Source organism: Petromyzon marinus, chromosome 49 (genome assembly GCF_048934315.1).
Source record: "Petromyzon marinus isolate PM22_M1 ecotype Great Lakes invasive population chromosome 49, UKy_Petmar_22M1.pri1.0, whole genome shotgun sequence".
In the NCBI taxonomy this organism is placed as follows: Eukaryota; Metazoa; Chordata; class Hyperoartia; order Petromyzontiformes; family Petromyzontidae; genus Petromyzon; species Petromyzon marinus.
The window spans coordinates 6,639,588-6,662,811 of record NC_133715.1 but is presented as its reverse complement, the minus strand read 5'-3'; the positions used below and the strand labels follow the sequence as shown (position 1 = coordinate 6,662,811).

Below are 23,224 nucleotides of genomic sequence, written 5' to 3'. Positions count from 1 at the left end.
CCCCCTCACCTTGGCGAGCGCCTCGTCGATGGTGATCTGCCGGTCCTTCACCATGTTCATGAGGCGGATGCGGTCCTCGTCGCACATCGTGATCTCGCTCGCCACGAAGCGCACCGCCACCGCTCCTCCTCCTCCTCCTGCGCAGGGGAAGAGGGAGGAGTAGGGTGATGATGCTGATGCTGGTGGGGATGATGGGGACAGTGCGGAGCTAACAACGCTATCAGCTCAGGCGGTGCGGCAATCGGTCAGAGGGGGTCCCGATATTCGATTTTGTCTCGCACGGTCGCACCTCGGATATTGAATATCATGGCTCCTCTTGCCTAATCGCATCGTGACATTGGTGTTGTTGTTCTTTGACACCTGTTGCTGAAAACATATCTCACGGTTGGGGGGAGGATGGGGCAAGGCACCCCCTGCCCCACGCTGGTTATGCTACTGGGTGAGGATCACGGAGGGGGGAGGAGGAGGAGGGGCGGAACGCAGCGAGCGCTTCACAAACTCCTGAGTGTGGCCGCGGGGGAAGAGGCCGCATCTGGCGGCGAGGTACCGGCACGGCGCCGGACACCGGGTGCCACCAGGCCCCCCCCGCACACCCCCCCTCCCCCCCCCCCCACTGCCTACACCTCCCGCACACCCCCCCACAAACCAACCCCCCTCTCCCCCCACCACTGCCTACACCCCCGCACACCCCCCCCCCTCCCCGCCGGGCCCAAAAAATCCTCTCCAGGTCTCAAGACTATTTTCCAGGAGGTTCATGCTCGGAAAGGGTGGGGAGGTGGCGGGGTGTGGGGGGGGACACTGAAGCCTCGCTACCCACGCGACCACCAGGGGGCTACCACCACCACCACCGCCGCCACGCGACCGCGGACTTTTAAAACCAAACCGCCGTGCGCCGGAGGGAAGAGGCGGGGGAGAGCCGGGGGGGAGGGTGCGGGTGGAGGTCTGGAGGTACCTTTACCGTGGCCGTCAGCTCTCGGCGCCGAGGCCTTGGGCGACTTGCGCAGGCTCTGCCAGAACGTCTTGCTCCGGCGGCGGCCGTCGAACTTCCCTGCGGGAGTGGACGGGGTGGAATGCGGGCGGGAGAGAGAGAGAGGGGGGAAGAGAGGGCCCTACGTGAGGCCCTACGTGAGGCCGTACGTGAGGCCCTACGTGAGGCCGGAGGCCTGCGGCCCGGACGCAGGCTCCTCGAGCACAGGATGGAGCACGGCAGACGGGCCGCCCCCACCTCACCGACCCACCCGCTCACCGATCCCCCGCACCTCCGATTAGGAGGGTTGGCTATGTAGGGTGCAAAAGAAGCTTCAACGTGCATCGACACCTGCTCACCCACCCACTCGCCGCCCGTTGACTCAGCCGCCCACCCACTCACCGACTAACCCTCTCGCCCACTCACTCGCACACACTCACTCACCGACTCTGCAGAACAGGGAGCGAGACAAACACACAAGACACCGCGCGAGCAAAGCCGCCCGAGTCGGGGAATCGAACCCAGGCCGCTTTGCTGCCGCGAGACCACGAGCGTTAGCGCCGTGCCGTCACCCATCGGCACGCGCGCCGGCGTTGAGACGGGCGGCAGCATCTGCTCCAGCGACTGGCCCTCGTCTGCCCGAATGACAATTTTTATTCTCCGTCGGCCTTGATGTTTAATTATCCTGCCATCTGCCCGAGGCCCACAAAACATTCGGCGAGTCCACGAGGCAGCGTGTCTACTCATCATGGACGGGGAAAGGAAGGGCGGTGCAGGGGGGGGCGGGGTAAATAATCCATAATTTCAATCAAAACTCACGCGAAGATGAGTTCCTAATGAAACTACGCTGGCCGTAATGAAAGAGTAAATGCTGTTTATCATATAGATGACTTGCAAACATTAATCATAATAATAAAACAGGGACATAGGGCGCTTTGTCAATCCACTGCTGGATGTGCCGTCATATCCGCACTGCGGTGGCTACGCCGTAACCTAGCGCGGCGAAAGTAGCGGCGAGGGTTGGTGGATTGCACACGGATGCTGCGATACAACCGTCCCATGGGTGCCGAGGAGGAGCCGTACCCTAGCTCGCCAGGAGAAGGCGGTAACAGGCAAGTGCCGGCTAATTTCGTCTGTCCCTCCTGTACGGGATAGAGCGCTGCTCCTTCGCATGCGTGGGCTTTCTCAGAGTGCACCAATTTCCTCCCACTCACACACCGCACACACACACACACATCACACACCACACACACAATTACACACACCACACACACACTCATCACACACACCACACACACACTCTTCACACACACACCACACACACATTCTTCACACACCACACACACTCTTCACACACACCACACACATCACACACCACACACACAATTACACACACACTACAAACACACTCATTACACACACCACACACACACTCATCACACACACCACACACATCACACCACACACACAATCACACATCACACACACTCATCACACACACACACCACACACACATCACACACACTCATCACATCACACACACACCACACACACATCACAGACCACACACACACATCACACACCACACATATCACACACACCACACTCATCACACACACCACACACACACACACTCATCATACATCACACACCACACACATCACACACACCACACTCATCACACACACCACACACACGTCACACACACACTCATCATACATCACACACCACACACGTCACACACAGATCACACACACATTACACACTCATCACACACACACACCACACACACTCATCACACACATCACACACCACACACATCACACACTCATCACACACACACTCATCACACACACACCACACACACACTCATCACACACACACACACTCATCACACACACCACACACACACTCATCACACACACACCACACACACATCACACACACATCACACACAACACACTCATCACACACACATCACACACCACACACCACACACATCACACAGACATCACACACACACTCACTCATCACACACACACCACACACACTCATCATACATCACACACATCACACCACACATCACAAACACATCACACACACACACTCATCATACATCACACACACACACCACACACACATCACACCACACACACATCACACTCATCACACACCACGACGCTAACCGTCTCGCCGGAGACTGAAGGCGGCACGTGATGTGGAACAAAACAAAACACACAAAAACTACGCACGCAATGGCAATTGTGTCTTATTGTTCCAAAGTGGCCAGCTGTTTAAAATTTGAATTATAAATCATTAACCCCGCATTGCAATTAACGGCGCTTAACATTTTAATATTAAATCGAATTAATTGTTTTTCTCCGCAGAGGTCACGCGGCTGTCCCAACGGATTCTCACGAGCGGCCCCTATTCCAGCATGGCCTTGATGCCACCTTTGCGGGGGGGGGGGGGGGTTGTGTTTTGTCATCCGTGAGGTTTTTTATTCACGAGATATTTTTTTCGTCGTAAGATGTTTGCAGCCGACTCACGACGGGTCGTGTTTGTTATTCACGTGCGGAGGAAACCGGAGGGCCCGGAGAAAGCCCACGGGTTTCGGCGAGGGAGGGCGAAACACTCGATCCCCGTACAGATAGAAACAAGATGGAGGTTAGACCACACTTCACCGTACTGCCTTCTCATAGTGAGCCAGGGTACGGGGCTCTTCCTCGAAGCCAACGGGAACGGAGATGGAACAGATGGAGGTTAGACCACACTTTACCGTACTGCCTTCTCATAGTGAGCCAGGGTACGGGGCCCTTCCTCGAAGCCAACGGGAACGGAGATGGAACAGATGGAGGTTAGACCACACTTTACCGTACTGCCTTCTCATAGTGAGCCAGGGTACGGGGCCCTTCCTCGAAGCCAACGGCAAGGGAGATGGAACAGATGGAGGTTAGACCACACTTTACCGTACTGCCATCCCAGAATCACGGTGACGCCGGCGCTCGCGTAGCTACGCGCCCCCTTCCCCCAGCTGCTACGGCCCGGCGGGGAGCGGTGGCGCAGCGCTCAGCGTGCCGCTGACGCCAGTTACAGGTGCCAGGGTTTTTATTCTGTTTTCGTCCCGCGTTGAACCGCGCGAAAAGTCAAAAAACCACGACGGAGCCTCGATGGCGTGCCATCCGCCGCCATGGCTGACGTCAACGGCGTGCGAACGGCGAACGTCAGTACTCGGTCGAGGTTGGCAACGGGACTCCGTCGCGGCGGTTGCACGACTCATGGGGTCGCCGCCGCCGCCGCCGCCGTTCGTTCACTCGTTCGCTCGCCGCGTTCGTGATCCGCAACTTTAATTTTCCGCGCATCTCCCCGGCGCAATTATCTCCGATTACACGGCCGGGCGCAAGCATGCGCCGTTAGCGTGAAGCGCCGGCGTGCGGGGACAAAGACAAAGACACAGCCCACCCCGCCGACCAACCCTCGGATAACCTCCGACAGGCCGCCGAGGTAAGTGCTGCTAGCGAGCAGCACTTGGAAGGCGGACGTGACTGTAATAATGGCGGCGGTGATGATGATGATGCGCCCGTAATTCACGCTCACCAGTGAGACCGTCTTCCACGTTGGCGTTCAGTAAAGAACTCCTGCAAGACAGACGCGCGTGGGCATGTCAACGTTCACAGTGTGCCATATCCGAACATTCACACCCTACCATAGCCAAACATTCACAATCTACCACAGCTTAACATGGGGACTGGAGGGAGGGGGGAGTGGGTGGACGTCGGTACAAAATTCAAGAAGCTCGCTCCGTTATTTCAACTTCCACGCCGGGAGGTGCAATCAAACCGGCGACCTTCAGCTCACCAGTCCAAGTGGAGCTGCTGCTGCTGCTGCTAATGCAATACACGGGGGGGGGGTGGAGGTGGGGGGGCCAGGTGTCCCGACTCTTCCAAAGCCCCCCAATTGCCGGTGACACGAAGTGGTGGCGGCGGTGGCGTTTGGGGGTGAACGGTTCCGCAGACGCACGCGACCCCACCACCCACCACCACCACCCACCCCCACCACCACCACCACCACCACCACCCCCCAACCACCCACCACAACGCGTCGTGATCCAATCCACTTGATGTCAGCACTTTCCTCCGGCACTTAATGGCCGGTAATTGCACGTTCCGCCAAATTGGGCGCCCGCTTAAAATGCCAGGCAGCGTGCGACGGTGTCTCATCATCCCGCCACAACCACCACCACCAACAACAACAACAACCAGGCATATCAACATCTCCTGCTGTTTAAAATTCAGCTTCAAGATCCTCAATGGATCTGGCGCGGGCACTACATCTCACTCCACTCCCCTCTCATCTCCCTCTCCTGCCACTCCCCTCTCACAATGTTACAATAAAAAATTATCGTCTATTTGAACTCAGAAATGTTGCCCCTTTTAATTTGAAGATGCCGTTCGGACTCGTGGCCAAATGTGAAGGGTTTTTTTTTTTAACTGGATGACACATTGAACACCGTCCCTATTCCCTAAATAGCAATTATTAGATGTTGCAAAGCACTCCCCATATTGCCGTTTTTGTTAGCGTTTATTTGCCACAAACGCGCCTTAATTTATTTCTCCTTATTAGCGTTAATTTGTTTCAGGGGTAATTACTCACCGTTGTAATCAGCGGCAGTAATTACCACAACTCGATGCAAGTTTTTAATTTCTCTTGTAAAATGGGGCTGGGAAATGTCATTACGATGACGACGATTGCGACGATGATGATTATGACGATGCACTGTCACGCTGCATTGTGGAAGCACGCGCACACACACACTCTGCGCGCCGTGAAAAAAAAAAATAAACATTTACTTTCTGAGTGGGCGCCAATGGTGTCGAGATATTAACTACCTCGCCCGGTATGCGGGAGGTCGTGAGTTCGATCCCAACCCTGATGTCCGCTGTACGTTTGGACTTTACATGTCTCTCTCTCATCATCATCACGGTGTCTAGGAGATGTTAACTACCTCGCCTGGTATACAAGGCTTCCCTGTGGTCGTTTGGATTTTTTCCTTCGGATCCTTTCGTTTTTTTTCCCCATCCACATTTAGAATCCACATTGCGTTTGGAGCATTTGGCTGCTGTAACATTTCCACGTGATGATGATGATGACGACAGGCCACTTCGCTGAGCTATCATTTGTGGCCAGGTTGCTTCTCAAGAAAAGCTGTGCAAGCTCAGTGGGCCATTCCTGCTAAAATACTAAATAGTTTCACGGTTCTTTTTTCAAATAGGTGAGCAGCAAGTAGCAAGCGCACCGGACTTGCAATCCAAATATCGCCTGGTTCGACTGCATCTCCTGGCACGGCAGTCTGGGAGGCGTAATGTAACACCGCGCGGATATTTTTCACCCAGGAAAGCCACACACACACGCCGATGCCCGAATCATCGCTTCCGGGAGGCTTACATGACAAAACCTTACTAATTGGCTGTATCAGGCGGTGGTGGCGGGCTGAACGACACGTTAATATTCACGCGATCTAGCACGCACGCACAAACAACCTTCTATTATGGACAGCAAGGAGCACGTACCTCCTCGCGACCTCCGGCGTGGAGTACCCGCTCACGGCGTCGCTGGCATCCTGCACACACCGAGGGGACACGAGGCACCGGCGTTCAGCCAAACACCACCCGCCCCTCCCTTCACACCGACGGCGCCGAGGACCAAACGGCTCTTCCAATGGAGGGTGAGCTCCGTGGTGGTATTTTTGGTCTCCTCTTCCACGCTGGACGCCAGGACTCGCCACCGATGTTAGCCGTGACTGTCGAAGCGAAGCTCGCTGTGCTCATAATGACCGCAACGCTGCTCCGTCATCATCAAATCTTTACTCAGCCCTTTGGGCAATGTGACCAGACTCCTCAAGGGTAAGTAACGAATAGCATGGCGTGGATGATGATGATGATGATGGAGTGCATGATGATGTTGATCCCATCGCATCGTCTTTATGAGAGCTATCGTGGCCTCACGTCACGGATGGACAAACAGATGGACAGCCGGATGGGTGGATAGATTGACAGACAGATGGACATATAGATGGACGGATAGATGGATGGACAGATGGATAGATGGATAGACTGACAGACAGATTGACAGATGGATGGACAGAGAGATAGATGGATGCACAGATGGACAGATGGATAGATGGACAGACTGACAGACAGATTGACAGATAGATTGACAGATGGATGGACAGATAGATGGGATGCACAGATGGACAGATGGATAGATGGACAGACTGGCAGACAGATTGACAGATGGATGGACGGATAGATGGATGCACAGATGGATAGATGGATGGAGAAACGGATGGATGCACGGATGGATAGACGGATTAACAGATGGATGGACAGATGGATGAACAGACGGATGGAGACAAATAGATGGACGGACGGATGACGGACAGACAGAGTTAATCTATTGGCGCATAGGTGAGAGAAGCGCCATCATGTCCCGACTCCCACCTCGAACGGGGCCGGGCAGCCGTGCAGGGCGCAGTCCTCCTCCAGCTCCTGCGGAAACAACCCAGAGAGGCACACGGCTCAGAGGAAATCCTCCCAGCGGCGGTGCCCTTGCCAAACGACAACTCGGCCCGATTGAGGCAATGACGGTGATGAGAATCGGAATTCGGAGTATCCTGCTGCTGCTGCTACATTGCATTTATATTTTAAAGTTTGTTTTTTTTCCAGCAGATTCACGTGGAAACCTGGAGCACCCGTAGAAAACCCCTGCACAGACGGCGATTAGTCCACTTGCTGTGCTGCCTTGTACTGGCGAACCAGAGTACGGCTCCTCTTTAATGCCCACGGTGGAAGGGAGTTTCACAACCCATCTGTGTGCTGATCCGCCAACGCTCACTGCTGCCTCAACAGACGTACAAATACAAGAACGCCCCCGTATAGCCTAAATAGACTGTTGGGGCAAGTGCTGTTAGCGAGCGCCTATGAAGGCCGGCACGGTAATCGAGGAGGTGGGTGGCCAGCAACCACGCCCGGCCGCCTTTGTCTCCCTAGTGGCGATGTTTACACTCATCACTGGTGTTGGCCGTGAGCGGGAATTGAACTCGGGTCGCCGGATTAACCACTACACTACAGAGCTACACACACGCACACACGCACACAAGCATGTAATGTATATTCCATCCACGCTAAGGCACCAATGTAAAACACAAACCGGCACCGCCTCGGCCAGCTGTAGCGACTCAGTGACTCATGCAGTGAATGCTCAGCAGAAAAAACACACTCCCACCACCACCGCCACCACCAACACCACCGCCATCACCACCAACATCACGGCCATCACCGTCACCACCACTGCCACCACCACCAACACCACCGCCACCACCGCCACCACCACCACCAACACCGCCACCACCACCACGATCGGAAATTGCTGGTACCACCTCCAAACCGCTGCCTTGCTGCAGTTACTTTACCAACAAAGTCCGTATCATAATGGGACCTCTCTTGCCAGTAACAAAATATAAGAGTTGGGATTTAATCTAGAATTGAGTTGGGTTTTACCCTTTCTGGCAACAAAACAGCTGTGATAAGATGTGCTTATATTACCAGAGTGTGTTTTTGTGTTGCATGTTCACCGCGAGTATGTTACAGGCGGTCAAGTGTAGCAGCGTAGCCATCACCGATAACACTTTGCCAAAAAAACTAACGGATGTGGCATTCACGTTTCAGACGTTTCGGACAAAGGCCCGACTTCATAGCACAATTGAAATATATTGTTGTTGCTAATTGTGCTTGTGCACTGCTGCCAACGTAGCAGTATCATCAGCACCAACATCATTTGTTCAATAATATAAATTCTGCGTCTTCATTCGGAATTGTTAATCTAGCCTCACGCTCGGGTGTCTGGTCGACAGCACCCATCGTCACGCTCGCCGACTGTACCATCCCACACTCATCATCAAGATCCCAGACTCATCATCAAGATCCCAGACTCATCATCAAGATCCCACACTCATCACCAGCATCCCACACTCATTATCAAGATCCCACACTCATCATCATCGTCATCATCCCACATTCGTCATCAGCATCCTACACTCGTCAAGATCCCATACTCATCACCAGCATCCCACACTCATCATCAAGATCCCACACTCATCATCATCGTCATCATCCCACATTCGTCATCAGCATCCTACACTCGTCAAGATCCCATACTCATCACCAGCATCCCACACTCATCATCAAGATCCCAGACTCATCATCATCGTCATCATCCCACATTCGTCATCAGCATTTCTACACTCGTCAAGATCCCATACTCATCACCAGCATCCCACACTCATCATCAAGATCCCAGACTCATCATCATCGTCATCATCCCACATTCGTCATCAGCATCCTACACTCGTCAAGATCCCATACTCATCACCAGCATCCCACACTCATAATCAAGATCCCAGACTCATCATCATCGTCATCATCCCACATTCGTCATCAGCATCCTACACTCGTCAAGATCCCATACTCATCACCAACATCCCAAACTCATCATCAAGATCCCAGACTCATCATCATCATCCCACATTCGTCATCAGCATCCTACACTCGTCAAGATCCCATACTCATCACCAGCATCCCACACTCATCATCAAGATCCCAGGCTCATCATCATCGTCATCATCCCACATTCGTCATCAGCATTTCTACACTCGTCAAGATCCCATACTCATCACCAGCATTCCACACTCTTCATCAAGATCCCAGACTCATCATCATCGTCATCATCCCACATTCGTCATCAGCATCCTACACTCGTCAAGATCCCATACTCATCACCAGCATCCCACACTCATCATCAAGATCCCAGACTCATCATCATCGTCATCATCCCACATTCGTCATCAGCATCCTACACTCGTCAAGATCCCATACTCATCACCAACATCCCACACTCATCATCAAGATCCCAGACTCATCATCATCGTCATCATCCCACATTCGTCATCAGCATCCTACACTCGTCAAGATCCCATACTCATCACCAGCATCCCACACTCATCATCAAGATCCCACACTCATCATCATCGTCATCATCCCACATTCGTCATCAGCATCCTACACTCGTCAATATCCCATACTCATCACCAGCATCCAACACTCATCATCAAGATCCCAGACTCATCATCATCGTCATCATCCCACATTCGTCATCAGTATCCTACACTCGTCAAGATCCCATACTCATCACCAGCATCCCACACTCATCATCAAGATCCCAGACTCATCATCATCGTCATCATCCCACATTCGTCATCAGCATCCTACACTCGTCAAGATCCCATACTCATCACCAACATCCCACACTCATCATCAAGATCCCAGACTCATCATCATCGTCATCATCCCACATTCGTCATCAGCATCCTACACTCGTCAAGATCCCATACTCATCACCAGCATCCCACACTCATCATCAAGATCCCAGGCTCATCATCATCGTCATCATCCCACATTCGTCATCAGCATTTCTACACTCGTCAAGATCCCATACTCATCACCAGCATCCCACACTCATCATCAAGATCCCAGACTCATCATCATCGTCATCATCCCACATTCGTCATCAGCATCCTACACTCGTCAAGATCCCATACTCATCACCAGCATCCCACACTCATCATCAAGATCCCAGACTCATCATCATCGTCATCATCCCACATTCGTCATCAGCATCCTACACTCGTCAAGATCCCATACTCATCACCAACATCCCACACTCATCATCAAGATACCAGACTCATCATCATCGTCATCATCCCACATTCGTCATCAGCATCCTACACTCGTCAAGATCCCATACTCATCACCAGCATCCCACACTCATAATCAAGATCCCAGACTCATCATCATCGTCATCATCCCACATTCGTCATCAGCATCCTACACTCGTCAATATCCCATACTCATCACCAGCATCCAACACTCATCATCAAGATCCCAGACTCATCATCATCGTCATCATCCCACATTCGTCATCAGCATCCTACACTCGTCAAGATCCCATACTCATCACCAGCATCCCACACTCATCATCAAGATCGCACACTCATCATCATCGTCATCATCCCACATTCGTCATCAGCATCCTACACTCGTCAAGATCCCATACTCATCACCAGCATCCCACACTCATCATCAAGATCCCACACTCATCATCAAGATCCCATACTGATCATCATCAAGATCCCACACTCATCATCATCAAAATCCCATACTCATCATCATGAAGTTCCCACACTCATCATCGTCAAGCTCCAAGACTCATCATCATCATCCTACACTAATCATCATCATCCAACACTCATCATCATCATCCTACACTCATCATCAAGATTCCAGCATCATCATCATCATCCTACACTCATCACCAACATCCCACGCTCATCAAGATCCCAGACTCATCATCATCATCATCCTACACTCATCATCATCATCCTACACTCATCATCCCACACTCATCATCAAGATCCCAGACTCATCATCATCATCATACCACAACAGTAGCGTAACGAGCGTGGGGACACAGCCGCGTGCCTTGCCCCCCCCACCCCCCCCCCCCCCCCGGTGGCCAATGCGACAACCACCATGAGATTTGTTTTCAACAACAGTGTAAAAAACTAAAACTTGCGTAAGGATGTGATTAAGCAAGAGGAGCTACAATACATAACATAATATCCTAGGTGTGACCGTGCGAGACTAATCAAATATTGGGGCCCCACCTGACTGATTGCCGCGCCAGGAGCTGATAATGTAGTGACTAGCCACTGTCTCACACTCATCGTCATCATCCCACACTCATCATCATCCCTTACTCGCCATTAAGGTCCCACACTTATCATCATTATTCCACACTCATCATCATCCCTTACTCGCCATAAAGGTCCCACAGTCATCATCATCAAGATCCCACACTCATCATCATCAAGATCCCACACTCATCATCATCAACATTAAGATCCCACACTCATCATCATCAACATTAAGATCCCACACTCATCATCATCATCAAGATCCCACACTCATCATCATCATCATCAAGATCCCACACTCATCATCATCAAGATCCCACACTCATCTTCATCAAGATCCCACACTCATCATCATCAAGATCCCACAGTCATCATCAAGATCCCACACTCATCATCACCAATATCCCACACCCTTCATCATCAAGATCTCACACCCATCATCATCTAGATCCCACACTCATCATCAAGATCCCACACTCATCATCATCAAGCTCCCAGACCCATCATTATCAAAATCCCATATTCATCATCATCATCAAGCTCCCACACTCATCATTAAGATCCCATACTCATCATCATCATCATCAAGATCCCACACTCATCACCATCAATATCTCACACTCACCATAATCAAGCTCTTACACTCATCATCATCAAGATCCCATACCCATCATCATCAAGATCCCACACTCATCATCATCAAGATCCCACACTCATCATCATCAAGATCCCACACTCATCATCATCAAGCTCCCACACTCATCATCAAGATCCCACACCAATCATCATCAAAATCCCATACTCATCATCATCAAGCTCCCACACTCATCATCATCAAGATCCCATACCCATCATCATCAAGATCCCACACTCATCATCATCAAGATCCCACACCCATCATCATCAAGATCCCACACCCATCATCAAAATTCCAGACTCATCACCATCAAGTTCCCACACTCATCATCATCAAGATTCCACACTCATCATCATCAAGATCCGACACTTATGATCATCAAGATCCCACACTCATCATCATCAAGCTCCCACACTCATCATCATCAAGATCCCACACTCATCATCAATATCCCACACTCATCATCATGATCTAGATACCACACTCATCATCATCAAGATCCTACACTCATCATCATCAAGATCCCACACTCATCATCATCAAGCTCCCACACTCATCATCATCAAGATCCCACAGTCATCATCATCAAGATGGCACACCCATCATCATCAAGCTCCCACACTCATCATCATCAAGATCCCATACCCATCATCATCAAGATCCCACACTCATGATCATCAAGATCCCACACTCATCATCATCAATATCCCACACTCATCATCATGATCAAGATACCACACTTATCATCATCAAGATTCCACACTTATCATCATCAAGATCCCACACTCATCACCATCAAGCTCCCACACTCATCATCAAGATCCCACACTCATCATCAAGATCCCACACTCATCATCATCAAGCTCCAACACTCATCATTAAGATCCCACACTCATCATGAAGATCCCAAACCAATCATCATCAAAATCCCATACTCATCATCATCAAGCTCCCACACTCATCAACATCAAGATCCCATACCCATCATCATCAAGATCCCACAATCATCATCATCATCAAGATCCCACATCCATCATCATCAAGATCCCACACCCATCATCAAAATTCCAGACTCATCATCATCAAGATCCCACACTCATCATCATCAAGATCCCACACTCATCATCATCAAGATCCCACACTTATCATCATCAAGATCCCACACCCATCATCATCAAGATCCCACACCCATCATCATCAAAATCCCATACTAATCATCATCAAGCTCCCACACTCATTATCATCAAGCTCCCACACTCATCATCATAAAAATCCCAAACTCATCACCATCAAGATCCCACACTTATCATCATCAAGATCCCACACTCATCATCATCAAGATCCCACACTCATCATCATCAAGATCCCACACTCATCATCATCAATATCCCACACTCATCATCATGATCAAGATACCACACTCATCATCATCAAGATCCTACACTCATCATCATCAAGATCCCACACTCATCATCATCAATATCCCACACTCATCATCATGATCAAGATACCACACTTATCATCATCAAGATCCTACACTCATCATCATCAAGATCCCACACTCATCATCATCAAGCTCCCACACTCATCATCAAGATCCCACACTCATCATCATCAAGATGGCACACCCATCATCATCAAGATCCCACACTCATCATCAAGATCCCACACCCATCATCAAAATCCCATACTCATCATCATCAAGCTCCCACACTCATCATCATCAAGATCCCAAACCCATCATCATCAAGATCCCACACTCATCATCATCATGATCAAGATCCCACACACATCATCATCAAGATCCCACACCCATCATCATCAACATCTCACACTCATCATCAAGCTCCCACACTCATCATCAAGATCCCACACTCATCATCATCAAGATGGCACACCCATCATCATCAAGATCCCACACTCATCATCAAGATTCCACACCCATCATCAAAATCCCATACTCATCATCATCAAGCTCCCACACTCATCATCATCAAGATCCCAAACTCATCATCATCAAGATCCCACACTCATCATCATCATGATCAAGATCCCACACACATCATCATCAAGATCCCACACCAATCATCATCAACATCTCACACTCATCATCATCAAGATCCCACACTTATGATCATCAAGCCCCCACACTCATCATCATCAAGATCCCACACTCATCATCATCAATATCCCACACTCATCATCATGATCAAGATACCACACTCATCATCATCAAGATCTCACACTCATCATCATCAAGATCCCACACTCATCATCATCAAGCTCCCACACTCATCATCATCAAGATCCCACACTCATCATCAAGATCCCACACCCATCATCATCAAAATCCCATACTCATCATCATAAAGCTCTCACACTCATCATCATCAAGATCCCATACCCATCATCATCAAGATCCCACACTCATCATCATCAAGATCCCACACTCATCATCATCAAAATCCCACACTCATCATCATCAAGCTCCCACACTCATCATCAAGATTCCACACCAATCATCATCAAAATCCCAAACTCATCATCATCAAGATCCCACACTCATCATCATCAAGATCCCACACTCATCATCATCAAGATCCCACACTCATCATCATCAAGATGGCACACCCATCATCATCAAGATCCCACACTCATCATCAAGATCCCACACCCATCATCATCAAAATCCCATACTCATCATCATCAAGCTCCCACACTCATCATCATCAAGATCCCATACCCATCATCATCAATATCCCACACTCATCATCATCATGATCAAGATCCCACACTCATCATCATCAAGATCCCACACCCATCATCATCAACATCTCACACTCATCATCATCAAGATCCCACACTTATGATCATCAAGCCCCCACACTCATCATCATCAAGATCCCACACTCATCATCATCAATATCCCACACTCATCATCATGATCAAGATACCACACTTATCATCATCAAGATCTCACACTCATCCTCATCAAGATCCCACACTCATCATCATCAAGCTCCCACACTCATCATCATCAAGATCCCACACTCATCATCAAGATCCCACACCCATCATCATCAAAATCCCATACTCATCATCATAAAGCTCTCACACTCATCATCATCAAGATTTCATACCCATCATCATCAAGATCCCACACTCATCATCATCAAGATCCCACACTCATCATCATCAAAATCCCACACTCATCATCATCAAGCTCCCACACTCATCATAAAGATCCCACACCAATCATCATCAAAATCCCATACTCATCATCATCAAGATCCCACACCCATCATCATCAAGATCCCAAACCCATCATCAAATTTCCAGACTCATCATCATCAAGATCCCACACTCATCATCATCAAGATCCCACACTCATCATCATCAAGATCCCACACTCATCATCATCAAGATCCCACACTCATCACCATCAAGATCCCAGACTCATCATCATCAAGATCCCACACTCATCATCATCAAGATCCCACACTCATCACCATCAAGATCCCAGACTCATCATCATCAAGATGCCACACCCATCATCATCAAGATCCCACACTCATCATCATCAAGATCCCACACTCTTCATCGTCACGATCCCACACCCATCATCATCAAGATCTCACACTCATCATCATCAAGATCCCACACTCATCATCATCAAGATCCCATACTCATCATCATCAAGTTCCCACACTCATCATCATCAAGCTCCCAGACTGATCATCATCCTACAGTAATCATCATCCAACACTCATCATCAAGATCCCAGACTCATCATCATCATCCTATACTCATCATCATCATCCTACACTCATCATCCCACACTCATCATCAAGATCCCAGACTCATGATCATCCTACACTCATCATCATCATCCTAACATCACCAGCATCCCATGTTCATCAAGATTCCAGCCTCATCATCATCATCCTACACTCATCATCATGATCCTACACTCATCATCAAGATCCCAGACTCATCATAATCATCATCATCCTACACTCATCATCATCCCACACTCATCATCAGGATCCCAGACTCATCATCATCATCATACCACAACAGTAGCGTAACGAGCGTGGGGACACAGGCGCGTGCCTTGCCCCCCCCCCCCCCCCCTGGTGGCCAATGCGACAACCACCATGAGATTTGTTTTCAACAACAGTGTAAAAAAACTAAAAACTTATGTAAGGATGTGATTAAGCAAGAGGAGCTACAATACATAACATAATATCCTAGGTGTGACCGTGCGAGACTAACCAAATATTTGGGCCCCGCCTGACTGATTGCCGCGCGCCGGGAGCTGATAATGTAGTGACTAGCCACTGTCCCCCACTCATCATCATCCCACATTGATCATCATCCCTTACTCGCCATAAAGGTCCCACATTGATCATCATCAAGATCCCACATTCATCATCATCAAGATCCCACTCTTATCATCATCAAGCTCCCACACACATCATCATCAAAATCCCATACTCATCATCATCAAGCTCCCACACTCATTATCATCAAGCTCCCACACCCATCATCATTAAAATCCCATACTCATCACATCAAGATCCCACACTCATCATCATCAAAATCCCACTCTTATCATCATCAAGCTCCCACACACATCATCAAAATCCCATAGTCATCATCATCAAGCTCCCACACTCATTATCATCAAGCTCCCACACCCATCATCATCAAAATCCCATATTCATCACATCAAGATCCCAAACTCATCATCATCAAGATCCCACACTCATCATCATCAAGATCCCACACTCATCATCAAGCTCCCACACTCATTATCATCAAGCTCCCACACCCATCATCATCAAAATCCCATACTCATCACCATCAAGATCCCACACTCATCATCATCAAGATCCCACACTCATCATCATCAAGATCCCACACTCATCACCATCAAGATCCCAGACTCATCATCATCATCAAGATGCCACACCCATCATCATCAAGATCCCACATTCATCATCATGAAGCTCCCACACTCATCATCATCAAGATCCCACACCCATCATCATCAAGATCCCACACTCATCATCATCAAGATCCCACACTCATCATCATCATCAATATCCCACACCCATCATCATCAAGATCTCACACTCATCATTATCAAGATCCCACACTCATCATCAAGATCCCACACTCATCATCATCCAAGATCCCATACTCATCGTCATCGCTGGCTTTGGTGAAACAACTGAGTAGTTGTAAATATGTCACGATTTTCACTCGCTCGGCGTTTACCACCATCATCAACATCGATCGTCATGAGCCATGATCAACCCACTGCTAGATGACGACCTCGACAAAGCCGCCGCCGCCTCTGCTACCACGTCTCGTTTTCCATGCGATGCAAGACTCCAAACGAATTAAAAAAAAACATTATTCAATTTGAACTGAACCCAACGCGTCTATTACAGACATCCCACGTGGTCCCGATCGGACGCGCTCAACCGGTTCCGCGGCTTGGTGCTCATCCCGCATGAACCACTCCCCGACACGCAGCAAAATGTTGCAAGGCGGTTGTCCGTCACCCCGCCGCCGCCACCTCCATTAACACCACCACCACCAACCAACCACCCGTGGAGCCCCGGGAACAGCAGGCTGCACGCGAGATTAATTTGCAGCAGGGACCCTGTTTCTCCCAACGAACGGCGTGGATGATGCACCCGTCACGTGATGGGCACTTTTTGGGCGTATCCAGGCTGCTGCTCTGAGAAAGGAACTCACACAGAGTCCTCGAATTCCCCCGAATTAAGTGAAAGCCAAAAGTATCGATTTTTTTGTTGTAATCGATTAGCGGACCCCGGGCCGAGACTATCAACTCTCCGCACTTGCAGAGCCCCGGTTCAATCACGGGCAGGGGCTGCAAACCGGGAACGGAATTCCGAGCCGTTCTCTGCGGAGGCGGATCGGCCACCTGCCGCTGAGAACGGCCTGGGGGGGGGGGTGGTGGTGATGGTGAGGGGGCGGCCATCAGCCAATGTTTGTGGAAACTCCACTTGGAGGGGGAATTTGGCGAAATTCCCCCCCCGCCCCCCCCCCGAGCCCGGCGGGAATTTCCAAGGCGAGACGAGCTCCACGTGCACCACGGTGACGCATCCACCGCTGCGGCGTGGGAGCCGGATGGACGGACGGACGAGCAGACTGACGGATTCACTGACTGGACGGATTGATGTACGGACAGACGATCAGATGGATTGACGGACAGACCAACGGACGGACTGACCGACCAGACGCACTGTCGAACAGACTGACGGACGGACGGACGGACAGACAGACCGACCGATAGGATGGATGGACAATCAAACAGTTGGATGGAGGGACACACGATTAGACGAGCGGGCAGACGAACGGACTGATGGATTGACTGACGAACAGATGGAAGGACGGGGACCTCGAGTCGTTTCGGCACCACGTCCGACGTTTCACTCCACGTGCCGGGAGCTACTCCGCAAAGGTCAACGGAGGTGGCGTTGGTGATGTTAATAAATAACGACGCCGGCGGTGATTAGGATCGTCGTCAACAGTGTCGTGATCATCATCGCCGATGTCATCATTATTATCGTCACCATCATCATAACCATTAAATCATCATCATCAGTTTCTTCTCCGGGAATTGAACTCGGGTCGCCGGGTTCGTAGCGGAGTGCGCTAACCGCGACACTACAGGGCCACACACGCGCGCACACACACATGCACACACGCACGTAATGTATATTCCATCCACGCTAAGGCACCAATGAAAAACACAGACCCGGCACCGTCTCGGCCAGCTGTGGCGACTCTGTGACTCATGCAGCGAACGCTCAGCGCAAAAAAAAACACTCCCACCACCACCACCAACGCCACCACCACCAACGCCACCGCCAACACCACCGCCAACACCACCACCACCAACGTCACCACCACCAACACCACCGCCAACACCACCACCACCACCGCCACCACCACCACGATCGGAAATTGCTGGTACCACCTCCAAACCGCTGCCTTGCTGCAGTTACTTTAACAACAAAGTCCGTATCATAATGGGACCTCTCTTGCCAGTAACAAAATATAAGAGCTGGGTTTTAATCTAGAATTGAGATGGGTTTTACCCTTTCTGGCAACAAAACAGCTGTGATAAGATGTGCTTATATTACCAGAGTGTGTTTTTGTGTTGCATGTTCTCCGCGAGTATGCGTGGTCAATGCAGACATGATTCCTTGCCAGAGGTTTTCCGTTCGATGTTTTGACATCTTAACACAGCTGTTTAATTGCCAGAAAGGGTAAAAAAAACTATTATTATACTAAAGTCCGTGTTTTTATTTGTTTACAAGTATCACCTCCCATTACTGTCGCTGCTGCTCCATTGTAAATCGTATTCATCGTCGTATTGGGTTGCTCAGCGGTATTTTTTTAGTCTACACGGGGGATCTTTGTCTTTGTGCATGTGTATATATGTTGGGAGCGGTAGTGTAAGCGGTTAGCTTGCAGTGCTATGAACCCGGCTACCCGAGTTCGATTCCCGCTCACGGCCAACAAAGTGTTTATCTGAATCGGTTCTGGGCCTCCCTTAGGTCGACTCAGCCGTAAATAAGTACCTGGTGTAGTGTGTAAACATCGCCACTGGGGGGGACAAAGGCGGCCCAGTCGTGGTTCTGGCCACCCACCCATCCTTGTGTGCCATGCCGGCCTTCATAGGGTGCCACTCGCTGACGGCACTTTCCACAACAGCCGGTTAAGGCTATACGGGCGGAGATCTTTGTCTTTGACAGTGCGAGTACGTGCGAGTATGAGTGTATGAAAAATACGAATAGATTTCACCCTTTCTGGCATTCAAACAGGAGGTGTTAAAATGTTCAAACGCCGAATAGATTTACCTTTTGCGAGGAATGAAGTCTGCATTAACCACACACGCAGCGGTCCTTGTGGTGAACATGCGAACAAGCACGCTCTGAACCATGTACGGGAATTGTCTTTGAGACTTGATTGGCCTACACCGGAGACTGCAGCCTTCTATATGGGATTCGTCTCACTGCCAGTGTCAGGACAGAGAACGCCAAAAGACGAGCCGTAACAAAGACAATCCCACTCGTATCAGAGCATGTGTAGCTCGGGTGAGCAGCTATATATTTGAGGACCCATTTGCCAGTATCAAAGTATAAAAAATAATTAATTCGAAGCTTTCGTGACTGCAGGAATCCATACTCTTTGCTTCTTTCGATAAAGTAACGTAGGCAGATGTTCAGCAGTACCACTGCTGGATTTTTATTTTTATTTTTTCCGCCCGAGTAAGACCGCTTGTGTTGCGATCGAAACGTCGTGATTTTATTATAATTTTTTTCCCACCTACGTGACTTTACCGAAAGAACTAGTATGGGAAATAAGCATAGGTTTTACCCTTCCTGGCAATAAAACAGGCGTTAAGGTGTTCAAACACCAGGTACCTTTTTGCAAGGAATCACGTCTTGTGGTGAACACGCGAACAAACATGGTCTGTTAATACTCTTTGGTTCTATTCGGTAAAGTCACGTAGGTAAAAAATGTAAACAACCAAAATCACGACGTTTCGGCCACAACACAAGCGGCCTTCATCAGGTGAAGGGACCAACCTGTCACCTACGTGACTTTACCGAATAGAACCAAAGAGTATGGATCCTTGCAGTCACGAAAGCTTCAAATCTAGAAATGCTCTGTTAATGTACGGATCGTCCGTTCGCCTTGTGGCGTCCTCTCGTCTGAGTGCGAGTGTGCTTGCGATCAGCTCTTACGACTTTATTGCCATTGGGCACGCGTTCTGGCTGAATAGGGGATTGTGTGAGCACTTGCCCCAACAGTCTGTTGAGGCTATACTGGGGGATCTTTGTCTCTATTGAGGGGTCTGTGTTGAGGGTTGTTTGTGTGTTGGGGGGGTATCTGTGTGTGTGTGTTGGGGGGGTATCTGTGTGTGTGTGTTGGGGGGAGTATGTGTGTGTGTGTTGGGGGGAGTATGTGTGTGTGTGTTGGGGGGTCTCTGTGCGTGTGTTGGGGAGTATGTGTGTGTGTGTTGGGGGGGTATCTGTGTGTGTGTGTGTGTTGGAAGGTCTGTGCGTGTGTGTGTGTTGGGGGGTATGTGTGTGTGTTGGGGAGTATATGTGTGTGTGTTGGGGGGTATGTGTGTGTGTGTTGGGGGTATGTGTGTGTTGGGGGGTATGTGTGTGTTGGGGAGTATGTGTGTGTGTGTTGGGGGTGTGTGTTGGGAGTATCTGTGTGTGTGTGTGTGTTGGGGGGTATGTGTGTGTTGTCGGTATCTGTGTATGATGTGGGTATCTGTGTGTGATGTAGGTATCTGTGTGTGTTGTGGGTATCTGCGTGTGATGTAGGTATCTATGTGTGATGTAGGTATCTGTGTGTGTTGTGGGTATCTGTGTGTGTTGTGGGCATCTGTGTGTTGGGGGTATCTGTGTGTGTGTGATGTGGGTATCTGTGTGTGTGTTGTGGGTATCTGTGTGTGATATAGGTATCTGTGTGTGTTGGGGGTATCTGTGTGTGTGATGTAGGTATCTGTGTGTGTTGTGGGTATCTGTGTGTTTGTGTGTTGAGGGATATCTGTGTGTGTGTGGGGGTGATGTGGGTATCTGTGTGTGTGATGTGGGTATCTGTGTGTGCGTGATGTGGGTATCTGTGTGTGTGTTGTGGGTATCTGTGTGTGTGTGTGTTGAGGGTTTCTGTGTGTGTGTTGTGGGTATCTGTGTGTGTGCGTGCTGGGGGTATCTGTGTGTGTGTTGTGGGTATCTGTGTGTGTGTGTTGTGGGTATCTGTGTGTGTTGTGGTTATCTGTGTGTGTTGTGGGTATCTGTGTGTGTGCGTGCTGGGGGTATCTGTGTGTGTGTTGTGGGTATATGTGTGTGTGCGTGCTGGGGGTATCTGTGTGTGTGTTGTGGGTATCTGTGTGTGTGTGTGTTGAGGGTTTCTGTGTGTGTGTGTGTGTTGTGGGTATCTGTGTGTGTGCGTGCTGGGTGTATCTGTGTGTGTGTTGTGGGTATCTGTGTGTGTGTGTTGTGGGTATCTGTGTGTGTGTGTTGTGGGTATCTGTGTGTGTGCGTGCTGGGGGTATCTGTGTGTGTGTTGTGGGTATCTGTGTGTGTGTGTGTTGTGGGTATCTGTGTGTGTGTGTTGAGGGTATCTGTGTGTGTGTGTTGTGGGTATCTGTGTGTGTGCGTGCTGGGGGTATCTGTGTGTGTGTTGTGGGTATCTGTGTGTGTGTGTGTTAAGGTATCTTTGTCTTTGTGAGCAAGCGGAAGGAAGCGACCTCAAAATGTGAGCGACGGACCTGGCGAGGTCTTCTCACGGTTCCGGGCGAGATGCGTGCAGTCTGGATGATGATTCAGCACCGCGCGAGCTCACCACATTTTTTACCGAACATCATTACACGCTTCTACGAAATAGCATATAGCACGGCGCCTCTACCCTCGGCTTTATTAAAATATATTTATATATATACATACATGGGTAATTTGTTTGTTGGCCAATATATGGAGGTTATCATTTTTTTTCTCTCCACACTCCGTTAATCAGGGGACAGCCTCGGCGAGTCTCAAGACTCGCTCGCGAGGAGGGTGCTGCTGAGGAGTGGGGGTGGCGATGCTGGCCACCTCCGCCGCCGTGGGATCCTAATGGAGTTAATTTGTAGGGAAGTATTTTCAGAGTTAAATGGGATGTCGGGTGCAGGAAACCCATGCAGAAGAGTAGAACAAGACGAAGATCCCCCGTATGGCATCAACAGACTGTTGGGGCAAGTGCTGCT

At 49.8% G+C, this 23,224-nt stretch overlaps 1 protein-coding gene across 7 annotated transcripts in view; it reads right to left on the bottom strand.

Annotated features, from left to right (window-relative positions):
• The window catches only part of LOC116952919 (SAM and SH3 domain-containing protein 1-like), a 304,847-nt gene that overhangs the window by 78,312 nt on the left and 203,311 nt on the right, over positions 1–23,224 (bottom strand). For 4 of the 7 annotated variants that reach the window (XM_032972628.2, XM_032972634.2, XM_032972633.2 and 1 more), the window contains exons 3-7: positions 7,468–7,515; positions 6,538–6,587; positions 4,565–4,605; positions 953–1,048; positions 10–137 (exon numbers count right to left, since the gene is read on the bottom strand). In XM_032972628.2, the coding sequence (XP_032828519.2) occupies positions 10–137; positions 953–1,048; positions 4,565–4,605; positions 6,538–6,587; positions 7,468–7,515 (363 nt within the window). The remainder of the gene's footprint in view (positions 1–9; positions 138–952; positions 1,049–4,564; positions 4,606–6,537; positions 6,588–7,467; positions 7,516–23,224) is intronic. The other 3 variants (XM_032972630.2, XM_032972631.2, XM_032972632.2) reach the window with 3 other exon arrangements.